The sequence below is a fragment of the Diaphorina citri genome, unplaced genomic scaffold (assembly GCF_000475195.1).
Source record: "Diaphorina citri unplaced genomic scaffold, Diaci psyllid genome assembly version 1.1 scaffold13, whole genome shotgun sequence".
Taxonomy (NCBI): domain Eukaryota; kingdom Metazoa; phylum Arthropoda; class Insecta; order Hemiptera; family Psyllidae; genus Diaphorina; species Diaphorina citri.
Window position 1 is genome coordinate 491686 of NW_007377452.1, and position 17913 is coordinate 509598.

The window sequence follows — 17913 nt, forward strand, 5'->3', positions numbered from 1 at the left end:
ATGTATGGTTTTGTTTGTCAAATTTAAAGTTTTTTTTTTTTTTTTTTTTTTTTTTTCTTTTTTTAGAATTAGAATATATTAGGTACCTTGTTTATCCTGCTCGAATGAGACTGAACGGTCCCTTTGCCCCAGCAGTCTAAACAAGGTCTCGTGTATTTTATGGGTTTAACAACATAATACAATACATAATGTTTACAAAAGACCTTGTTTAATAAATTATTTTAAAAAAAAGGTGGTACGGCTGAAAAGGTCCGTCTGTCAGGTCTACCTGATACGTGGCGAGCACACACACTCATCAGGTAGACCTGATCAGGTGTACCTGATATTGAGTGCCTGTCCTTAATAACATTCTATGTACCTTTGTCCTCATCTGAGGACTCAATGATATGTATCACAGCCAGCGGTTCTTTACTGGATTTGCCTTCTTCAACCACGACGATATCTTCATCATCTTCTTTAGATTCTGATACGTGGCGAGCACACACACTATCAGGTAGACCTGATCAGGTGTACCTGATATTGAGTGCCTGACCTTAATAACATTCTATTTACCTTTGTCCTCATCTGAAGACTCAATGATATGTATCACAGCCAGCGGTTCTTTACTGGATTTGCCTTCTTCAACCACGACGATATCTTCATCATCTTCTTTAGATTCTTCCAGTTCGCCATCTTCTTTGCTATCCATTTCTCCATCTAGAAACAATGATATAAACGAAAACACTGAAATAAACGAACAATAAATTTAATTTGAAGCAGCCTTTTACTGATGGAAAAAAATTGTAATGGAAAGCACCCTACTTAAAAAGTGAGTTGAAATTTTTTATTAAAAAAAAAAATCTGGTGTGAACATCACACGACTTTCCTTATCCTAATGAATGATGCTCATTATTTGGGTGTTCTTGTTCTTATACCCTAAAATTTTATAATATCTCTAACCGTTTAGTCAATTTTTTTTTATACTTTTTTCAATATAAAAAAAAGTTTAACCGTTTTGTCGGTATAGCTGAAAACCACATAGGTACTGATTTTCTCTAATCACGATCGAATAAACTACGGGCTAAAAAATTCCCGGAGGGACGGACCCAGCTTTTTTTTTTATCTTTAATTTAAACGTCTCACCTTCAACATCCATCTTTCCACTTTCTTCTCCACTCCTGTCTCCATCATCTCCTTCTGCACCTATATCTTCATTTACATCATCTCCATCTTCATTTACATCATCTCCATCTGCCTTAATAACCTTCTATTTACCTTTGTCAGCTCCCATGGCGTAGTGCTCACTGCGCTCGTCTTGCACACGGGAGACCCGGGTTCGATTCCCGGCGGGGTCAAGAAATTTGTATCATGCAAATGATTGATTCCGTGACTGGATGTTGTGGGGCCCACTCAGCCTCGTGAGGAAAATGAGTAGCTATGACATGTAAATGCGCATAGCGACCGGTGCCAGTCCAAATGTTGTATGAACAATGGCCCACACTCAGCCTCGTGAGGAAAATGAGTAGCTATGACATATAAATGCGCATAGCGACCGGTGCCAGCATGGTAGGTAACCCCTCGAGGGTCAAGAAATTTGTATCATGCAAATGATTGATACCGTGACTGGCTGTTGCGGGGCCCACTCAGCCTCGTGAGGAAATAGTAGCTATGACATGTAAATGCGCATAGCGACCGGTGCCAGCATGGTAGGTAAACATTGGTTGTTAGGATTATTGAGAATCAAGAAATTTGTATCATGCAAATGATTGATTCCGTGACTGGCTGTTGCGGGGCCCACTCAGCCTCGTGAGGAAAATCCAAGAAATTTGTATCATGCAAATGATTGATTCCGTGACTGGCCGTTACGGGGCCCACTCAGCCTCGTGAGGAAAATGAGTAGTATGACGTAGAAAATGCGCATAGCGACCGGTGCCAGCATGGTAGGTAAACATTGGATTTTAGTATTATCGAGATATTGGGAAAATCCTACAATACTGCAGTGAGCACCAAAGTTGTGACATAATAACACAAAGAAACTGCATTTACAAATTTACCTTTGTCCTCATCTGAGGACTCAATTATATGTATCACAGCCAGCGGTTCTTTACTGGATTTGCCTTCTTCAACCACGACGATATCTTCATCATCTTCTTCTTTTGATTCCTCCAGTTCGCCATCTTCTTTGCTATCCATTTCTCCATCTAGAAACAATGATATAAACGAAAACACTGAAATAAATACAAACGATAAATTTAATTTAAAGAAGCAGCCTTTTACTGATGGAAAAAAAATTGTAATGGAAAGCACCCTACTTAAAAAGTGAGTTAATTTTTTTATTAAAAAAATCTGGTGTGAACATCACACGACTTTCCTTATCCTAATGAATGATGCTTATTATTTGGGTGTTCTTGTTCTTATACCCTAAAATTTTATAATATCTCTAACCATTTAGTCGGTATAGCTGAAAACCGCATAGGTAGGTACATAGGTAGTAGGCTAGTAGGTACTGATTTTCTTTAATCACGATCGAATAAACTACGGGCTAAAAAAAATTTCCGGAGGGACGGGCCCAGCTTGTTTTCTTTTACCTTTAATTTAAACGTCTCACCTTCAACATCCATCTTTCCACCTTCTTCTCCACTCCTGTCTCCATCATCTCCTTCTGCACCTATATCTTCATTTACATCATCTCCATCTTCATTTACATCATCTCCATCTTCATTTGAGTCCTCTTCACTTTCTTTGTCATTTCCACTACCGTTATCCTTAGCTGATTCTGGTATCTTTTCATTTGAGCCATCATTATTAGCTTTGGTGGGTTCTGTTAATCCATCAGTAGCGTTGGCTGCTTCTTTTGCCTTCTTTGTAACTTCTTTGGCTGGTTCTTTTACCTTTTCTATCGCTTCGGGCGGTTCTTTTGTCTTTTCCGTTGTTGTAGATGGTTCCTTTAAGCCATCATCATCTTTGGCTGATTCTTTTGGCTTTTCTGCCTTGTCCGCTGATTTAGTTGGTTCTTTTGTCTTTTCCATTACTTTGGCTACATCTTTCGTCTTTTCCATTGCTTTGGCTACATCTTTTGTCTTTTCCATTGCTTTGGCTATATCTTTTGTCTTTTCCATTGTTTTGGCTATATCTTTTGTCTTTTCCATCGCTTTGGCTGGTTCTTTCGCTTTTTCTACTGCCTTATCTAGATCGTTCGAGTTTTCTTTCGCCGGTTTGTTTTCATCAGCTTTGACGTTTACTTCCGCCTCTTGGACGGATTTGTCGGCGTTTGGTTTGGACACGGCGGATTTTTTCGGTTTATCATTTGTAGTTCTGTTAAAATTAATGGGGGAAACCATAAATTGCGCCTGTACCCTAAAGTCTAACGCCGGCCACTCATAATCAGACCGTCTGATTGACCTCGATCTGTTCGACAGTGGGAACGTGTATGGCGGAAAAGGCTTGAGACCTGGGTCTGTCAGATGGTCTGAGTGTGAGTGGGCGGCCTAGAACTCAATCTACTCTTTAATTTAAAATTAACAATCAGGTTTTTTTCAAAATTATTAGACTTAAAATTTATTGGCGTGAACTGTGAAATTAACCTAATTAGGGATTTGTCCGCGAAAAGTAAAGAAAATTTCGTTCAGTTCATTGAATTTGAAATCACAAAAAAGAAAATATGTACCTAAACACCTTTTTCACAATTTTTTATTTTTATTAAGTATTATTATTACTTAGGTACCTAATACCTACCTACAATCTCGCTTTTCCTTTTAATGCAGTTTTAATGAAGAGACCTTGAGCATTTTACGTCGTCTATTTTATTTCCTCTCAGATTTTTTATTTTTATTAATTATTATTATTACTTAGGTACCTACCTACCTACCTACAATCTCGCTTTTCCTTTTAATGCAGTTTTAATGAAGAGACCTTGAGCATTTTACGTCGTCTATTTTATTTCCTCTCATAATATTAATCCAATGTTTGCAGCAATTATTTTCCAATAATGACGTGAGATTAGGATCTTCGTAATCTATTCCAGCTCCATTATTTTTCCTTTCCAGAAGAATTAATTAATGATTGAATAACATCTTGTAAGCTTCCTGTCTCTATCCTGCTTTTGTTTATTTTTTCTGTATTATCAGCATTTTCTATTTTGTTTGTATCCCTTTCATCCTTACCTACCTACTTCTTCGTGATGTAATTATTCTTCTTGTCTTCTAAACATTTTCTTTATTACGGTGTTTGCTTTCATACCATTAGTTTTCATTCTCCATATTGCAAGCACCTTAATGTTGTTTACTTTTTGTTCCTCATTAAAATTGTGCACTGCTAGAAACAAGTACCTGCCAGCTATGCAGAGATAATCATTTAGGTAACAAAATTGTACCAAAATCTCTCACAAAAGCCGTCAGATCAAAATGGACTTTGTGACAAGTAGGTATTCTGAATTCTGATTTCATTAGATAAATATTGCCGTATTTTATATCTACGCTTTTTAGTTGATTATTTAGGTTTCTATAATGCTATTTACTTACACTGACTTACAGGATGAGACAAAAAAAAAAATTGAAGTTGATTTTTTTCTGGGATCTTTTGTTACATTTCTATTATTTATTTTTGTTCACCCTGTAACCTACTCCCATGCTAGTTGAAGACGAACTTTATATCTCTTTATATGTGTAGGTAATAAAGTATAATGTTACAATAAGTTAATCACAAAACTTATATCTCGACATTTGAAACTTAAAATGTAGTAATTGTAGTACCTACAGCTTATATTACTGTTCTAAATAAAACAAGATGTAAAAAAGTAAAAACATCGAGTTAATATTTCGTTGTATTTTCCTATGTACCAACTGGGGGGTGTATGGTTACTCCGATTTGAAGCACGCAGCCAATGCAATGAAGCAGAGGTGAGATAAGAGGAAAGAGGAGTGCAATAAAGGGAAAGAACACTAAGTAATACCTGAAGGAGTATAGGTAAACAAAGCAATACTGTAGGCGTAGGCAATTTGTTGGGATAAAAGGAGGTAGAGAAGACAGCGTTTCATAATCAGATAATCACATATTCGACTTGTCCATTCAGGCAAGGCTCAAACAAGAGTTCCTATCATTTCTTCTATATCATTGGCGAGTACAGCTTGTATTACTGTTCTAAATAAAACAAGATGTAAAAAAGTAAAAACATCGAGTTAATATTACGTTGTATTTTCCTATGTACCAACTGGGGGGTGTATGGTTACTCCGATTTGAAGCACGCAGCCAATACAATGAAGCAGAGGTGAGATAAGAGGAAAGAGGAGTGCAATAAAGGGAAAGAACACTAGGTAATACCTGAAGGAGTATAGATAAACAAATAATAAAAAGCAATACTGTAGGCGTAGGCAATTTGTTGGGATAAAAGGAGATAGAGAAGACAGGGTTTCATAATCAGATAATCACATATTCGACTTGTCCATTCAGGCAAGGCTCAAACAAGAGTTCCTATCATTTCTTCTATATCATTGGCAGGGAACTCCTACCACAAAGAAATAGTTAAGAAATTTCAGTTTCTCAGTGACTACCTACTCATATTTCTACTAACCTACTTTACTAATACCTACTTTTGTAGAATTTTGATACTCGTATACCTAGGTACCCTCATCGAAGACAATTATTCCAACAAGGAAAATAAAAACAACCTTATCTTAATCTTAAAATGCGAGCTTTTTTTTTCGACGGAAACGTTTTTTTCAGGATGTTCGAGAATTTTTTCATTAACTTATCTGCAAACATAGCAGAAAACATTACAATGTAGTTCGTGAAACGTATAAACGGTATTTTTTGTGGGATTTCATAACTTTTTGTAGTAGGTACCCATAGTTAAGAAATTTCAGTTTCTCAGTGACTACCTACTCATATTTCTACTAACCTACTTTACTATTACCTACTTTTGTAGAATTTTGATACTCGTACACCTAGGTACCATCGAAGACTATTATTCCAACAAGGAAAATAAAAACAACCTTATCTTAATCTTACAATGCGAGCTTTTTTTTTTTTTCTCGACGGAAACGTTTTTTCAGGATGTTCGAGAATTTTTTCATTAACTTATCTGCAAACATAGCAGAAAACATTACAATGTAGTTCGTGAAACGTATAAACCGGTGTATTACTGTGCAGCGTATAGCCTGTGTTAAGTATACCTAATAATACCTAATCTATAGCGAAATGGTCATCGGCCATCACACTAGTTCAAGAGGTGATGAGATGAGATTTAGATAAGTTTTGAAGCTGTTTTGTGCCTAGACCGAACCGTCACAAACAGATTTTCATCCAAGTGACGAACGCTCTTTACGAAAAGTGAGTTTTACGGAGGAAAGTAGGAAAAGTCTGAAAACTATTTTAGGTAGAAACTACCTAATATGTATGTACAAGTATGTACCTACATATATGAGCGGTTGTAAGGTTGTAGAGAACTCTAAATTTTGAAATAGCGTTCACTCTGAATCAGAGTGATGTTCTTAGAAATGAGACCTAAAGGAATTGTATGGTTAGAGGTCAGCCAAAGAGAGACAAAGGAGCAAAAATTAGAGTCTAAAAACTCTAAAGGTAATGTTACACTAAGCGCGCATCGTTTGCAAACAGTGTTTGCAAACGTTTGCAATCATTTTTCCACAAACATTGGCTTGCAAACAGCGTTCGTGTGTGCACGGAGTTGATCCGCTGCTGTCGGTTTTTCAGGTAATGTTACACGAAGCGCGCATTTCACAAACGTTTGCAAACAATGCGCGCTTGGTGTAACATTACCTTAAAGATTCCACATTACAAGAAGAAACTTTGAGCGGGAATCTGAGATTTACCTCTTAGGAAAACAAGATAACGCAGTTCTTTCTGCTCCTCCGCTAGCGCGCTTGCACAGTGGCGCTACCTAACGGACGAAAAAAACAACTGCGTAAAGTCTGATGTGACACATGTTTGAACTCTTTCATTAGAACGGAAAATAAAAATTGAATTTTCGACCTTTTGCAGTTATTTTTTCGGAGTTTGACCTCAGATTAGGATTTTTACCAACTTTTTACATAGGAATCGACCATTTATTTATAATTTTTACCCATTTGCAACTGCTCCATTGGTACTATCTACAAATTGGTAGTCGTTACCTACAGACCCAGCTAAGAAAATAGGGAGGTACCTTGTGCCTTTATAGGTAGCTATTGTTCACAAAATTCACACACTTGGGCAACTTCCTCTCTCTCTCTCTCTCTCTCTCTCTATCCCTTGTATTTTCGACTTTAATCATCATTCTCTCTCCTTCTTTCTTTGTCTTTTTTCGTCTTTGATCCCTTGTATTTTCGACTTTAATCATCATTCTCTCTCCTTCTTTCTTTGTCTTTTTTCGTCTTTGTTTCGCGTATTTCTGTTGTTTTCGAGATTTCAATGTTCTTGAGGAAATTCAAGCTATATACAAATTGAAAGGGAATGGAAAGCGAGAGAGATGGAAAAAAGGGAGTGCGAGAGAGAGAGAGAGAGAGAGAGAGAGAGAGAAAGAGAAGGGAAAAATCTCATCATGATATCATATACACAATAATAAGGAATGATACCAAAGAAAGAGAAGAAAGGGAGAGAGAAAAATTAGGGAGGGAGGAAAGAAGAGAGGGAGGGGGGAGAAAGAGGTAGTCTCATTCGAGCAGAATAAACAGGGTATATTCTATTCATTATTGGTTCGATTTTTCCCCGGGATGAACTATACTATAATGAACTAGTCTTCTAAAGAGATAAGGTTTGTTTCTTGTTTATTATTGATCTCACTATTTTCCAGGGGACAGGAGAACAAAAGGGGTTAACTCTGGAGTACAATTAAGATATTCATTATTGGGGTCGACTGTCTGGCTGGGGGACGTTAAACAGAGAGGATACGAGCCTGATATTTTCCTTGCTAACTTTGTAGCAAAGGTTGAGTGCGAAGGGCATTCACTCGTAAAATTTGTAGCCTAAACCAAAGGTCAGTCCAAAGAAATCACCCTAGTTAGGGCTGATTGAGAGGCTGACAAAAAACGCCGACCCGGTTGATTAAGATTTTTTCCAATGTTTCGGACTAGATTTAGATTATATAGGTATGTAGTTTTTTTTCTATGAATTAGAAAGGTTTGATTTAGAATCTATGAATTAGAAAGGTTTGATTTAGAATCTAAATCTAAATTTTAGATGCTTTTAAAAGTTTCGAACCCGGGTCTCTCACTTACCGAGCAGCTTCCGAATGGCCCGCGCTCTCATTTCAAGTTCTATCAGTTCAATCAGTTTCTTCTTCCCATCTTCCTCTCCCTCTCCCTCTTTATCTTCTTCCTCCGGATCTAGGTCAATGCTCTCCGCTTGTTTTTCCTCTTTAGAGCGCTTCTTTTTCTTCTTCTTGGATACCTTGCCGTCTGCCTCGGTGTCCGAATCGAGCTGGATGGACTTGCGTTTCTTGCCACCTGGGAATGAAACAATATAATAATAATAATAGACTCTTGAGTGGAAGGTAACCACTAGGCGAGGTTAACGCCGGAGGCGTTTTCTACCACCTAACCCTTAGAAGTCAATGCTCTCCACTTGTTTTTCCTCTTTGGAGCGCTTCTTTTTCTTCTTCTTGGACACCTTGCCGTCTGCCTCGGTGTCCGAATCGAGCTGGATGGACTTGCGTTTCTTGCCACCTGGGAATGAAACAATGGACTGGTTAATATTGTAAAAGGTCAAAAATTCAATTTTTATTTTCCGTTCTAATGAAAAAGTTCAAAGATGTGTGACGTCAGACTTTACGCAGTTGTTTTTTTCGTCCGCTAGTGCTACAATGGACTGGTTAATATTTGATTTTTAAAATGAACATAAGAGAATGGATAAAATATAAAAAAAAAACTAAGCAACCTCCGTGGCCGAGTGGGTATCGCACTCGGCTTGCACGCCACAGGTCCCGGGTTCGAAGTTTTTTCGGCTCTGTGCTTGAAGTTCGGGGTGCACTCAGCCTCGTGAGGACAACAGAGCAGTTGCGCTGACTTAGGTGAGGTTTCAAAGTCAAAGAGCCGAAAAAAAAGGAACTAGGGAATTTTTCTTTTTCTTCTACGACTTTTAGATCCCACATGATAAATCGAATTAAAAAATACCGGTAAATCTTGAACTCTTGACGTCACGGCATATGCTCCCGTACGCGATGACGTCACATCAACTGTCTCGAGCAAAGCTCCCTTGCAGGCAACACATGCGTTTCTGCGTAATTATTGTGTTTCTACGCATTTCTTGAACTCTGACGTCACAACTCTTAGAATCTTTTCATTATGCACTCCCGTGAAGGTTATAGGCTATTTTCCGGTTCGTTTTTGTTAAGCCGAGCAAGACCACTAAATGGATGAGTGACATGAACGGCCATGCCTTAAGGATTTACTAGCAGAAATCCGGAGCGAAGCGACGGAAAAGTTTTGCTGGCCTCAAAGCGTGTTCCCTGTGTATTTCTTATGGGGGACTAAAAAACGTCAATATCTCGGGAACGGTTTGGAATTTCGGGATTTTCCGATTTTTCCCAGTACCTACAAAAAATAAGGAATCCAATGGTGAAAACCGCATCTTCCTAGCTCATCTAGAAGTGGGTTAGAATTAGTATGAGTGAGTGAGTCAGTGAGTCAGTCAGTCAGTCAGTCAGTTACACAAGGGGCTGTATATATTTAGGATCTAGTGAACGCATTTTCTTCGTTTTAGTCTCAATATTTTTTTTAATAGGAGAGGGAGGGTCTTTTAATAAACCCTCTGTTCTGTACAACTAACCTGCAGCTGGCTTACTTGTGGTACTCTTACTCTGAGACGCTTTCTGTTCTTCCGACTTTCGGGTGGCTATTTTTTCCGACACCTAAAACAAAAGAGAAATTAGACATCAAACTTTGTTTATGATTACTATTAATATATATTAGAATGTGCACATATTGAATTATTCTGTCGCTTCGCTCCGGAATCCCGCTAGTTCATCACGAGGCATGGCCAAACTTGTAGAAAAGGTGGGCCCTACGTAGTTATCAAACTAAAAACATAAACGAAACTCAAAATGTTGGTCGAGAGCGGAACATTTCTCTCCTGCAGTCTCTGCACTCTGTATATTTCTTATGGTAGAGATTTTAGAGATCAAAAATTGATCATAACTCAGGATCGGTTTAGTTTTCGCAAAATCCTTTCTTATTGCACACCTAGACCATAAAAGGAATATTCCTACCAAATTTCAGCTTTCTAGGTGTTGTGGTTCAGAGAAAAAGATTATAAGTACACAGTGTTCAATGTTACTCTACCATTTATTAGATAAAGTTTGATAGACGGCTACTGTAACTACAGACGTCTAATTCTGGGTAATTATGCAGAAGTCACATCTGTGGAAAAGAAAAGCTCCTTTTTGTATTCAACTTAACCCTATAATAACACAAATCACTGCTCTAATTGTGAAAACTCCTTCTTGTGTTTATTTTGAGTTTTGTTTATGTTTTTAGTTTGATAACTATGCAGCTAATAGGGAGCACACAGTGTGGCCAAAATATATTTTCTACAAGTTTGGACATGCCTTGGGATGAAGTAGCGGGATTCCAGAGCGAAGTGATGGGATTCAGCTTGTTTTTGAATAAAGTAGAGAGCCTCTGATAACTAATTCTTATTACTTATTATTCATCAATCCTTTTACTCTGGCAAGCCAGGCTAGTTAGCTTGGAAAGTAGTGTAACTGCCTTGGAAGTGATAGATCTCAGGTTTGATTTCTGCCGGGTGCAAACTTTCTTCAAAATAGATAAGGTTTGTTCTTGGAATGTCTTGTTTTCTCCTATCTTGTCCTCTCTTCAATTTCAAGGTACTTGTGCAGAAGTCACGTCCGTGGAATATTGCTACCAGAGGAACTGGCACAAACGAGCAGTGACCAGTGTTATTATAGGGTTAGGTTAAACGCAAAAAGGAGTTTTCACAATTAGAGCAGTGATTATCTTTTCATTGGAACGGCAATTAAAAAGGGAATTTTCGAACTTTTAAATCTACTTTTTCGAAATTTTGACCTCAGATTCGAATTTTTCACAACTTCATACGTAGGAATCGTCCTTCTATTCATAATATTTTTATCTCATATTCTACTAATTCTATTCTACTCACCTTTTCCATCGGCCGAGTGTTTGCTCTTCTTGCCCGCAGCCTTCTCCTGCAGTAGTTTCAACGCTTTCGCTTCCTTCTCGATATCTAGCGAAGAATCGCTGGATCCAGAATCAGAATCATCAGACGAGGAGTTGAGCTCTTTGCCGTCGATTGTGTACAGAATTCGCTTTTTAGACAGTCCTGGTGGGAGAGAAAAATAAAAAATAATAAAAATAGAATATTCTAATTAAACGCCAGTCCACAGTTTAGCTTGGTTGGTAACGCGTTTGCCTTGTAAGCGCTAGGCCGCGGGTTCGATTCCCACCTGGAGCGGATTTTATTCCGAAGGGATAAGGTTCGTTCTCGGAACGGCTGGCTTTCTCCTATCCTGTCTTCCTTCTCTCTTCGATTTTGGGACGATAAGACCCTAGCTGTTACGCTCCAGACGGGCGCCATCTTCGTCTCCTCCTACATGTTCGCCCTCGGCCTCCTCGGGACGGTGTACATCCCGTTCCTGCCCTTTTCGGATGACCCCGCCTTCAACAACATCTACCTCTACACGTATGGAGATACAGTCGAACCTGTCTAAGTGGGAATCCAAGGAACCGACAATTTTTTCCAGGTTTCCCAGTTAAAGAGGTTGCCATTTTCCTAATCCCACTTCTAGAGGTAAATGTGAACACTGGTTTGGAGGAATAGGAATATGCTTTGCTTTCCTACAAATTCCCCCTTACAGAGGTCCGCAGAAGGCTCCGGACCTAGGAAAATGGTAACCTTTCCCACTTACAGAGGCTCCAGACCGAGTAGATATCTAGAAAAAGTCATTCCCACTTATAGAGGTTCGATTTTCCCATTTAAACAGGTTTTTTTTTTTGTAAAAAATGAAGGGGCCACGATTTTTTTCCTAGTTATCCAGGTTTCCTACTTAGACGGGTTCCACTTAAACAGGTTCGACTGTATTAACATTTTATGTTATTTATTATTACGAATTACCTATTTACATAATTATGTATTTGAAAAAAAAAAAAAAAATTAAAACATTATTAAATCATATAAGTAAAAACATTCTCTAGAAGTCGTAGAAGAAAAAGAAAAACTCCGTTGGTCCTCATTTTTCCTGCTCTATGACTTTCAAACATCACCCAAGTAAGCGCAACTGATCTATTCTATTCTAACCTATCCAATTCTATTCTACTCACCTTTTCCGTCGGCCGAGTGTTTGCTCTTCTTCCCCGCCGCCTTCTCCTGCAGTAGTTTCAACGCTTTCGCTTCCTTCTCGATATCTAGCGAAGAATCGCTGGATCCAGAATCTGAATCGTCAGACGAGGAGTTGAGCTCTTTGCCGTCGATTGTGTACAGGATTCGCTTCTTAGACAGTCCTGGTGGGAGAGAAAAATAAATAATAATAATAAAAATAGAATGTTCTAATTAAACGCCAGTCCACAGTTTAGCTTGGTTGGTAACGCGTTTGCCTTGTAAGCGCTAGGCCGCGGGTTCAATTGCCACCCGGAGCGGATTTTATTCTGAAGGGATAAGGTTCGTTCTCGGAACGGCTGGCTTTCTCCTATCCTGTCTTCTCTCTTCGATTTCGGGACGATAAGACCCTAGCTGTTACAGTTCCCTTTGTCAAACCTCTTTAAAAATAAAAAAAAAATCTAACTAGGTAAACATATTATTAAAGTTTTTGAATAGGTACCTCATTTACAGGTAAGTACTGCTATTATGTATGGAAGTTCCTTTGGGTATGCCTACAGTCTAAATAAGGCTTTGTAGACATATTTTTGATTGGTAAGTACTTATTGACCGCACGATAGTGAGGTCTACGTTTTAACTCGAGAGTTTTGCATTTGGTTTAGCTGTTTGAATGTTTGTTTGTTCTGCCATAACTCACGATTGCCTGGTCCACTTACCTAGGACTTGTATTAGGCAGTCCGCTTTGAGTTCTTCTGTGGTTAAATGCCTGAGAGCTGGAGGTACCATTCGTTTCAGTTTAGCACCCTGGAATGGAATACAAATTATTTGTAAATAATATACTGATATCTCCTTCTGTTTTGTACTTCACAAGTGTAATATTTATACAAATCTGTGTTATTGTCAATAAAACAATTAACATAATTACATGTGTCCACAATCTATATATATAAAAAAAAGATGCAAGATAGCTACTAAAACAAAATGTACCTACACATTTTTACTTTCTATTATACTCTTGGTTTAAGGAGACAACAATAGATCAGTTGCGCTTACTTGGGTGATATTGCAAAGTCATAGAGCAGGAAAAATGAGGACCAATGGAATATTTCTTTTTCTTCTACGACTTCTAGAGCCCGAGATAAATTGATTTATAAAATACCGGTAAATCATGAACTCTGACATCACGGCATACTTTCGGGTAGGTGATGACGTCATAATTTATGACTCCCGCTTTGTTTGTTTGTTTGTGTGCAAGCGTTTCTGCGCATTTTGACGTGAAATCTGATGTCACAACTCTTTGAACTTTTTCATTAGAACAGCAATATAACTTCAGCATGTCCACGTGCGGTAATACAAGGCCAATGAAAAACAAATACCGTACAAAGCAGTGGGAATTACCGTACCACTTGAAATGGTGTTATCTTTCTTCTTCTTCTTCTTCTTCTTCTTCTTCTTCTTCTTCTTCTTCTTCTTCTTCTTCTTCTTCTTCTTCTTCTTCCTTCTTTGCTTCTTCTTCTTCTCCTTCTTCTTCTTTCTTCTTTTTCTTCATCTTGACTATTCTTGACACCACTTTCAGTTTCGTCCTTACATCCGAATACCCACCACGCGCAACGCTTCTGAACTTCAGTGACCGGGAAACCAATGTGCGCTGACTAGGACTAGACTACAAGTATTTTTTTTTTTTTTTTTTACAAATTAATATTGTAAATAATATACTGATATCTAACTCCCCCTTTGTTTGTTTGTGTGCAAGCGTTTCTGCGCATTTTGACGTGAAATCTGATGTCACAACTCTTTGAACTTTTTCATTAGAACGACAATTAAAAATTGAATTTTCGACCTTTAAAAGTTACTTTTTCGGAATTTTGACCTCAGATTTGGATTTTTCACTTCTTTTTACATAGGAATCAACCATTTATTAATAATTTTTACCCATTTGCAACTGCTCCATAGGTAAGAGAAAGTAAAACTTACCTTGATTGTAGCAAACATATGCTGTATGAGATCTTCGCGGTTGTCAATGTAATAGGAGAGTGGATGAATTTCAAACTCGGCACTGATCCCATCTGACTCTTCCGATGAGTTACTGATCTGATCCAACTCATGTAGCTCGAACTGAAATATAAAATAGGATTTTTAATTGTGTTAAGCATAAATGCTTGTCACAAATATCATTCCCTGCTTACATGACTTGGACTTGAACCCATTTACCTCCAGATTCAAAGTCCACTGTGCTAACCACTGCACCGTTGAGGTTGGTTGGTGATGAAATATAAAATATTTATTTCATCACAAAAAAAAGGTACTTCTACCTTTGAATTACATCAAGATAGCCTAGGCAAGAGAAAGTAAAACTTACCTTGATTGTGGCAAACATATGCTGTATGAGATCTTCTCGGTTGTCAATGTAATAGGAGAGCGGATGAATTTCAAACTCAGCACTGATCCCATCTGACTCTTCCGACGAGTTACTGATCTGATCCAACTCATGTAGCTCGAACTGAAATATAAAATAGGAATTTTAATTGGGTTAAGCATAAATGCTTGTCACAAATATCATTCCCTGCTTACATGACTTGGACTCGAACCATCAACCTCCAGATTCAAAGTCCACTGTGCTAACCACTGCACTGTTGAGGTTGGTTGGTGATGAAATATAAAATATTTATTTCATCACAAAAAAAAGGTACTTCTACCTTTGAATTACATCAAGATAGCCTGATAAATAGGAGGACATAGTTTCAATCCTCATCAAGGTATGAAATTTTATCCTCAATATAATTTGAGCATTTGACAACAATAAGTAATAGTAGCCCACTGCTAAATATGGCCTTGCCTACCCATAACAACATGTATTGGGTACAGAATTTTCCCAAATATGTACCTGCCCATTTGGGCACAAAAATAATGTGCCCAAGTACAACACTGTTGAATACTTGGGTAAATTTTTGATTAGTAGGTAATGGTCTTCTTTGTGTAAGTAGGTTTTTTTATGATTAAACAATACAAACCTCTTTGTCCAGAGCTTTCTGAATTTTACGATACTTCTTCTCCTTATGGGTACAGAATTTTCCCAAATATGTACCTACCCATTTGGGCACAAAAATAATGTGCCCAAGTACAACACTGTTAAATACTAAGGTAAATTTTTGATTAGTAGTTAATCAATACAAACCTCTTTGTCCAGAGCTTTCTGAATTTTACGATACTTCTTCTCCTTATCTTTGGGGGTACAGAATTTTCCCAAATATGTACCTACCCATTTGGGCACAAAAATAATGTGCCCCAGTACAACACTGTTGAATACGTAGGTAAATTTTTGATTAGTAGTTAATCAATACAAACCTCTTTGTCCAGAGCTTTCTGAATTTTACGATACTTCTTCTCCTTATCTTTGGAAGACGGCAGCACCTTCATATTTCCACAGTTGTTTGAATGCAATCAGAATGGAATGACAGTGTCCTGGAAAAAGATCGATCTTGATTTTATAATATAAGATATTGGCAATTATTATTATTATTATTATTATTACACAATTGGATCAAACTTTATTAAATTAAATTTACAGATGGTAACAAAAAGTATATACATATAAATACAAAATAAAGTTTGATCAAGGGTGGGGTTAATGCCTATGGCATTCTCTACCACCCAATCATTTAATAGAGTTAAAACCAGCCTAGTTTAGAAGGCACCTTCATTGCAAGCGCTAGGAACCGTGGTTTACCTTTTCCAGTGTGGTTTTGACTGGTGCACTCTCGGGTTTGGTTTGACTCACTGGTTCCTCGTCCATCTTAACCTCTTGTACATCATCATCCGAGTCAGGTTCTTGTTTAATATTGATCTCGCTATCATCCTCACCTGGCAGGGGACAGGAGAACATGAAAGGGTTAACTTTGTAGTAAAATAAACAAACTAATTTTGGACTACAATACACAAGACCTTGTTTAGACTGCGGGAGTAAGGGGATATTTCAGTCTCTGGCAGTATAAACAAGGTATATTCTTTGAAAAGCAGAACCAAAGGTATAATATTTTATGCTATTCCTAAACCCTTCTTTAGACTGCGGGAGTAAATTGACTATTCAGACCTATTCGAGCAGTATAAACAAGGTACATATATTCTATTCTATTCATATTTGGGTTCGATTCTTAACCTCTTGTATATCATCATCCGAGTCTGGCTCCTGTTTAATATTGATCTCGCTATCATCCTCACCTGGTAGGGGACAGGAGAACATGAAAGGGTTAACTTTGTAGTAAAATAAACAAACATGTTTAGAGTGCGGGAGTAAAGGGACTTTTCAGTCTCATTCGAGCAGAATGAACAGGGTATATTCTACTCATTATTGGGTTCGATTTTTCCCCGGGATGAACTATAATATAATGAACTAGTCTCCTAAAGAGATAAGGTTTGTTTCTTATTTAATATTGATCTCACTATCTTCCAGGGGATAGGAGAACAAAAGGGTTAACTCTGGAGTACAATTAAGATATTCATTATTGGGTTCGACTGTCTGGCTGGGGGACGTTAAACAGAGAGGATACGAGTCTGATATTTTCCTTGCTAACTTTATAGCAAAGGTTGAGTGTGAAGGGCATTCACTCGTAAAATTTGTAGCCTAAACCAAAGGTAAGTCCAAAGAAATCACCCGAGTTAGGGCTGATTGAGAGGCTGACGAAAAACGCCGACCCGGTTGATTAAGATTTTTTCCAAAGTTTCGGACTAGATTTAGATTATATAGGTATGTAGTTTTTTTTTTTTTTTTTGCTATGAATTAGAAAGGTTTGATTTAGAAGTTTCGAACCCGGGTCTCTCACTTACCGAGCAGCTTCCGAATCCAATGAGCTATAGCCCAGCGGTTGTCAACCTTTTTTCGCCCGCGTACCCCTTGGGTACCTGGATGTAATCTCACGTACCCCCACCACCATCAATGAGTACCGGATACCCAAATCTAGGTTGATGTGTGCCAGAATTTTAAACACACTCAGCAACTTTTGAGAAAATTCAGTAGGTACTTCAGTACCTTGAAGTCAAAATTCAGGACTTTTCTGGACTGTAGGTACTACACTGATAAGCCGTCAAAATTCAAAATTTACTTCGAGCCAGAACACACATAGCTTCTATTTTCGCACGATTTTTCTTTCCCCAATACACCGATAAATTCTTGTGCAACGACAAACTTTTTTGTTGAGTTGGAGGTATGTGTCAAGTACTATATCATACATATTTCTGGACATGGTCACACTACACACCAGTCAAGTGAAGACCATGTCCAGACATATGTATGAAACGACAAACGTTTTGGTTAATTATTCCCGAAGGAGGAGAAAAAAAGAGAAGTCTCCCATTACGCCCATTTAGGTTAGTATTCGGGTAATTATTCAATAGCCACGACAATGAAAAAGAAAGCCCCTTTTTTACTTTCTATTACTACAGTATAGTGAGCTATACTAGTAATGAAAGTATTGCAATCGGTCCAAATTTTTGCGTTTAACCTAAAACTATAATAACACTGGTCACGCATTTGTCCGCGGGTTCGATTCCCGGCGGGGCCGAGGTTTTTTTCGGCTACGTGTTTGGTAATTATAAAAGAAAAAAAAAAGTAAGAAAAATATAAACAAATTACAAATTAAAAGTTCTGAAAGAGAA

The 17913-nt window shown here is 37.9% G+C and overlaps 2 protein-coding genes across 2 annotated transcripts; both read right to left on the minus strand.

Moving 5' to 3' along the window:
* Nucleotides 1–544: 544 nt before the first annotated feature.
* On the minus strand, nucleotides 545–3320 carry LOC113466389 (uncharacterized protein DDB_G0290685-like). Its single transcript, XM_026821742.1, has 3 exons — nucleotides 2654–3320; nucleotides 1123–1230; nucleotides 545–696 (listed from the first exon to the last, which is right to left on the minus strand). The coding sequence occupies exons 1-3, from the start codon at nucleotides 3318–3320 to the stop codon at nucleotides 545–547; spliced, it is 927 nt and encodes a 308-aa protein (XP_026677543.1).
* A 4861-nt stretch (nucleotides 3321–8181) lies between these two features.
* LOC103506971 (caspase activity and apoptosis inhibitor 1-like) lies at nucleotides 8182–15724 on the minus strand. Its single transcript, XM_026821969.1, has 6 exons — nucleotides 15607–15724; nucleotides 14621–14761; nucleotides 12978–13065; nucleotides 11089–11268; nucleotides 8581–8636; nucleotides 8182–8361 (listed from the first exon to the last, which is right to left on the minus strand). Exons 1-6 carry the CDS (start codon nucleotides 15676–15678, stop codon nucleotides 8182–8184), a joined length of 717 nt encoding a protein of 238 aa, XP_026677770.1. The 5' UTR covers nucleotides 15679–15724.
* Between the last annotated feature and the right edge of the window lie 2189 nt (nucleotides 15725–17913).

Bases quoted from the DNA above. Each gene is read 5' to 3' on its own strand.
- LOC113466389 (XM_026821742.1), bottom strand. From the start codon at position 3,320: ATGGTTTCCCCCATTAATTTTAACAGAACTACAAATGATAAACCGAAA. The intron at 1,231-2,653 runs ATATAGGTGCAG...TTATTAAGGCAG, and splicing joins TGGAGATGATGTAAATGAAG to ATGGAGATGATGTAAATGAA. The intron at 697-1,122 runs GTGAGACGTTTA...CATTGTTTCTAG, and splicing joins TGGAAAGATGGATGTTGAAG to ATGGAGAAATGGATAGCAAA.
- LOC103506971 (XM_026821969.1), bottom strand. From the start codon at position 15,678: ATGAAGGTGCTGCCGTCTTCCAAAGATAAGGAGAAGAAGTATCGTAAA. The intron at 8,637-11,088 runs GTGAGTAGAATA...TTTCATTCCCAG, and splicing joins ACACTCGGCCGATGGAAAAG to GTGGCAAGAAACGCAAGTCC. The intron at 8,362-8,580 runs GTGTCCAAGAAG...GCAGACGGCAAG, and splicing joins ACACCGAGGCAGACGGCAAG to GTATCCAAGAAGAAGAAAAA.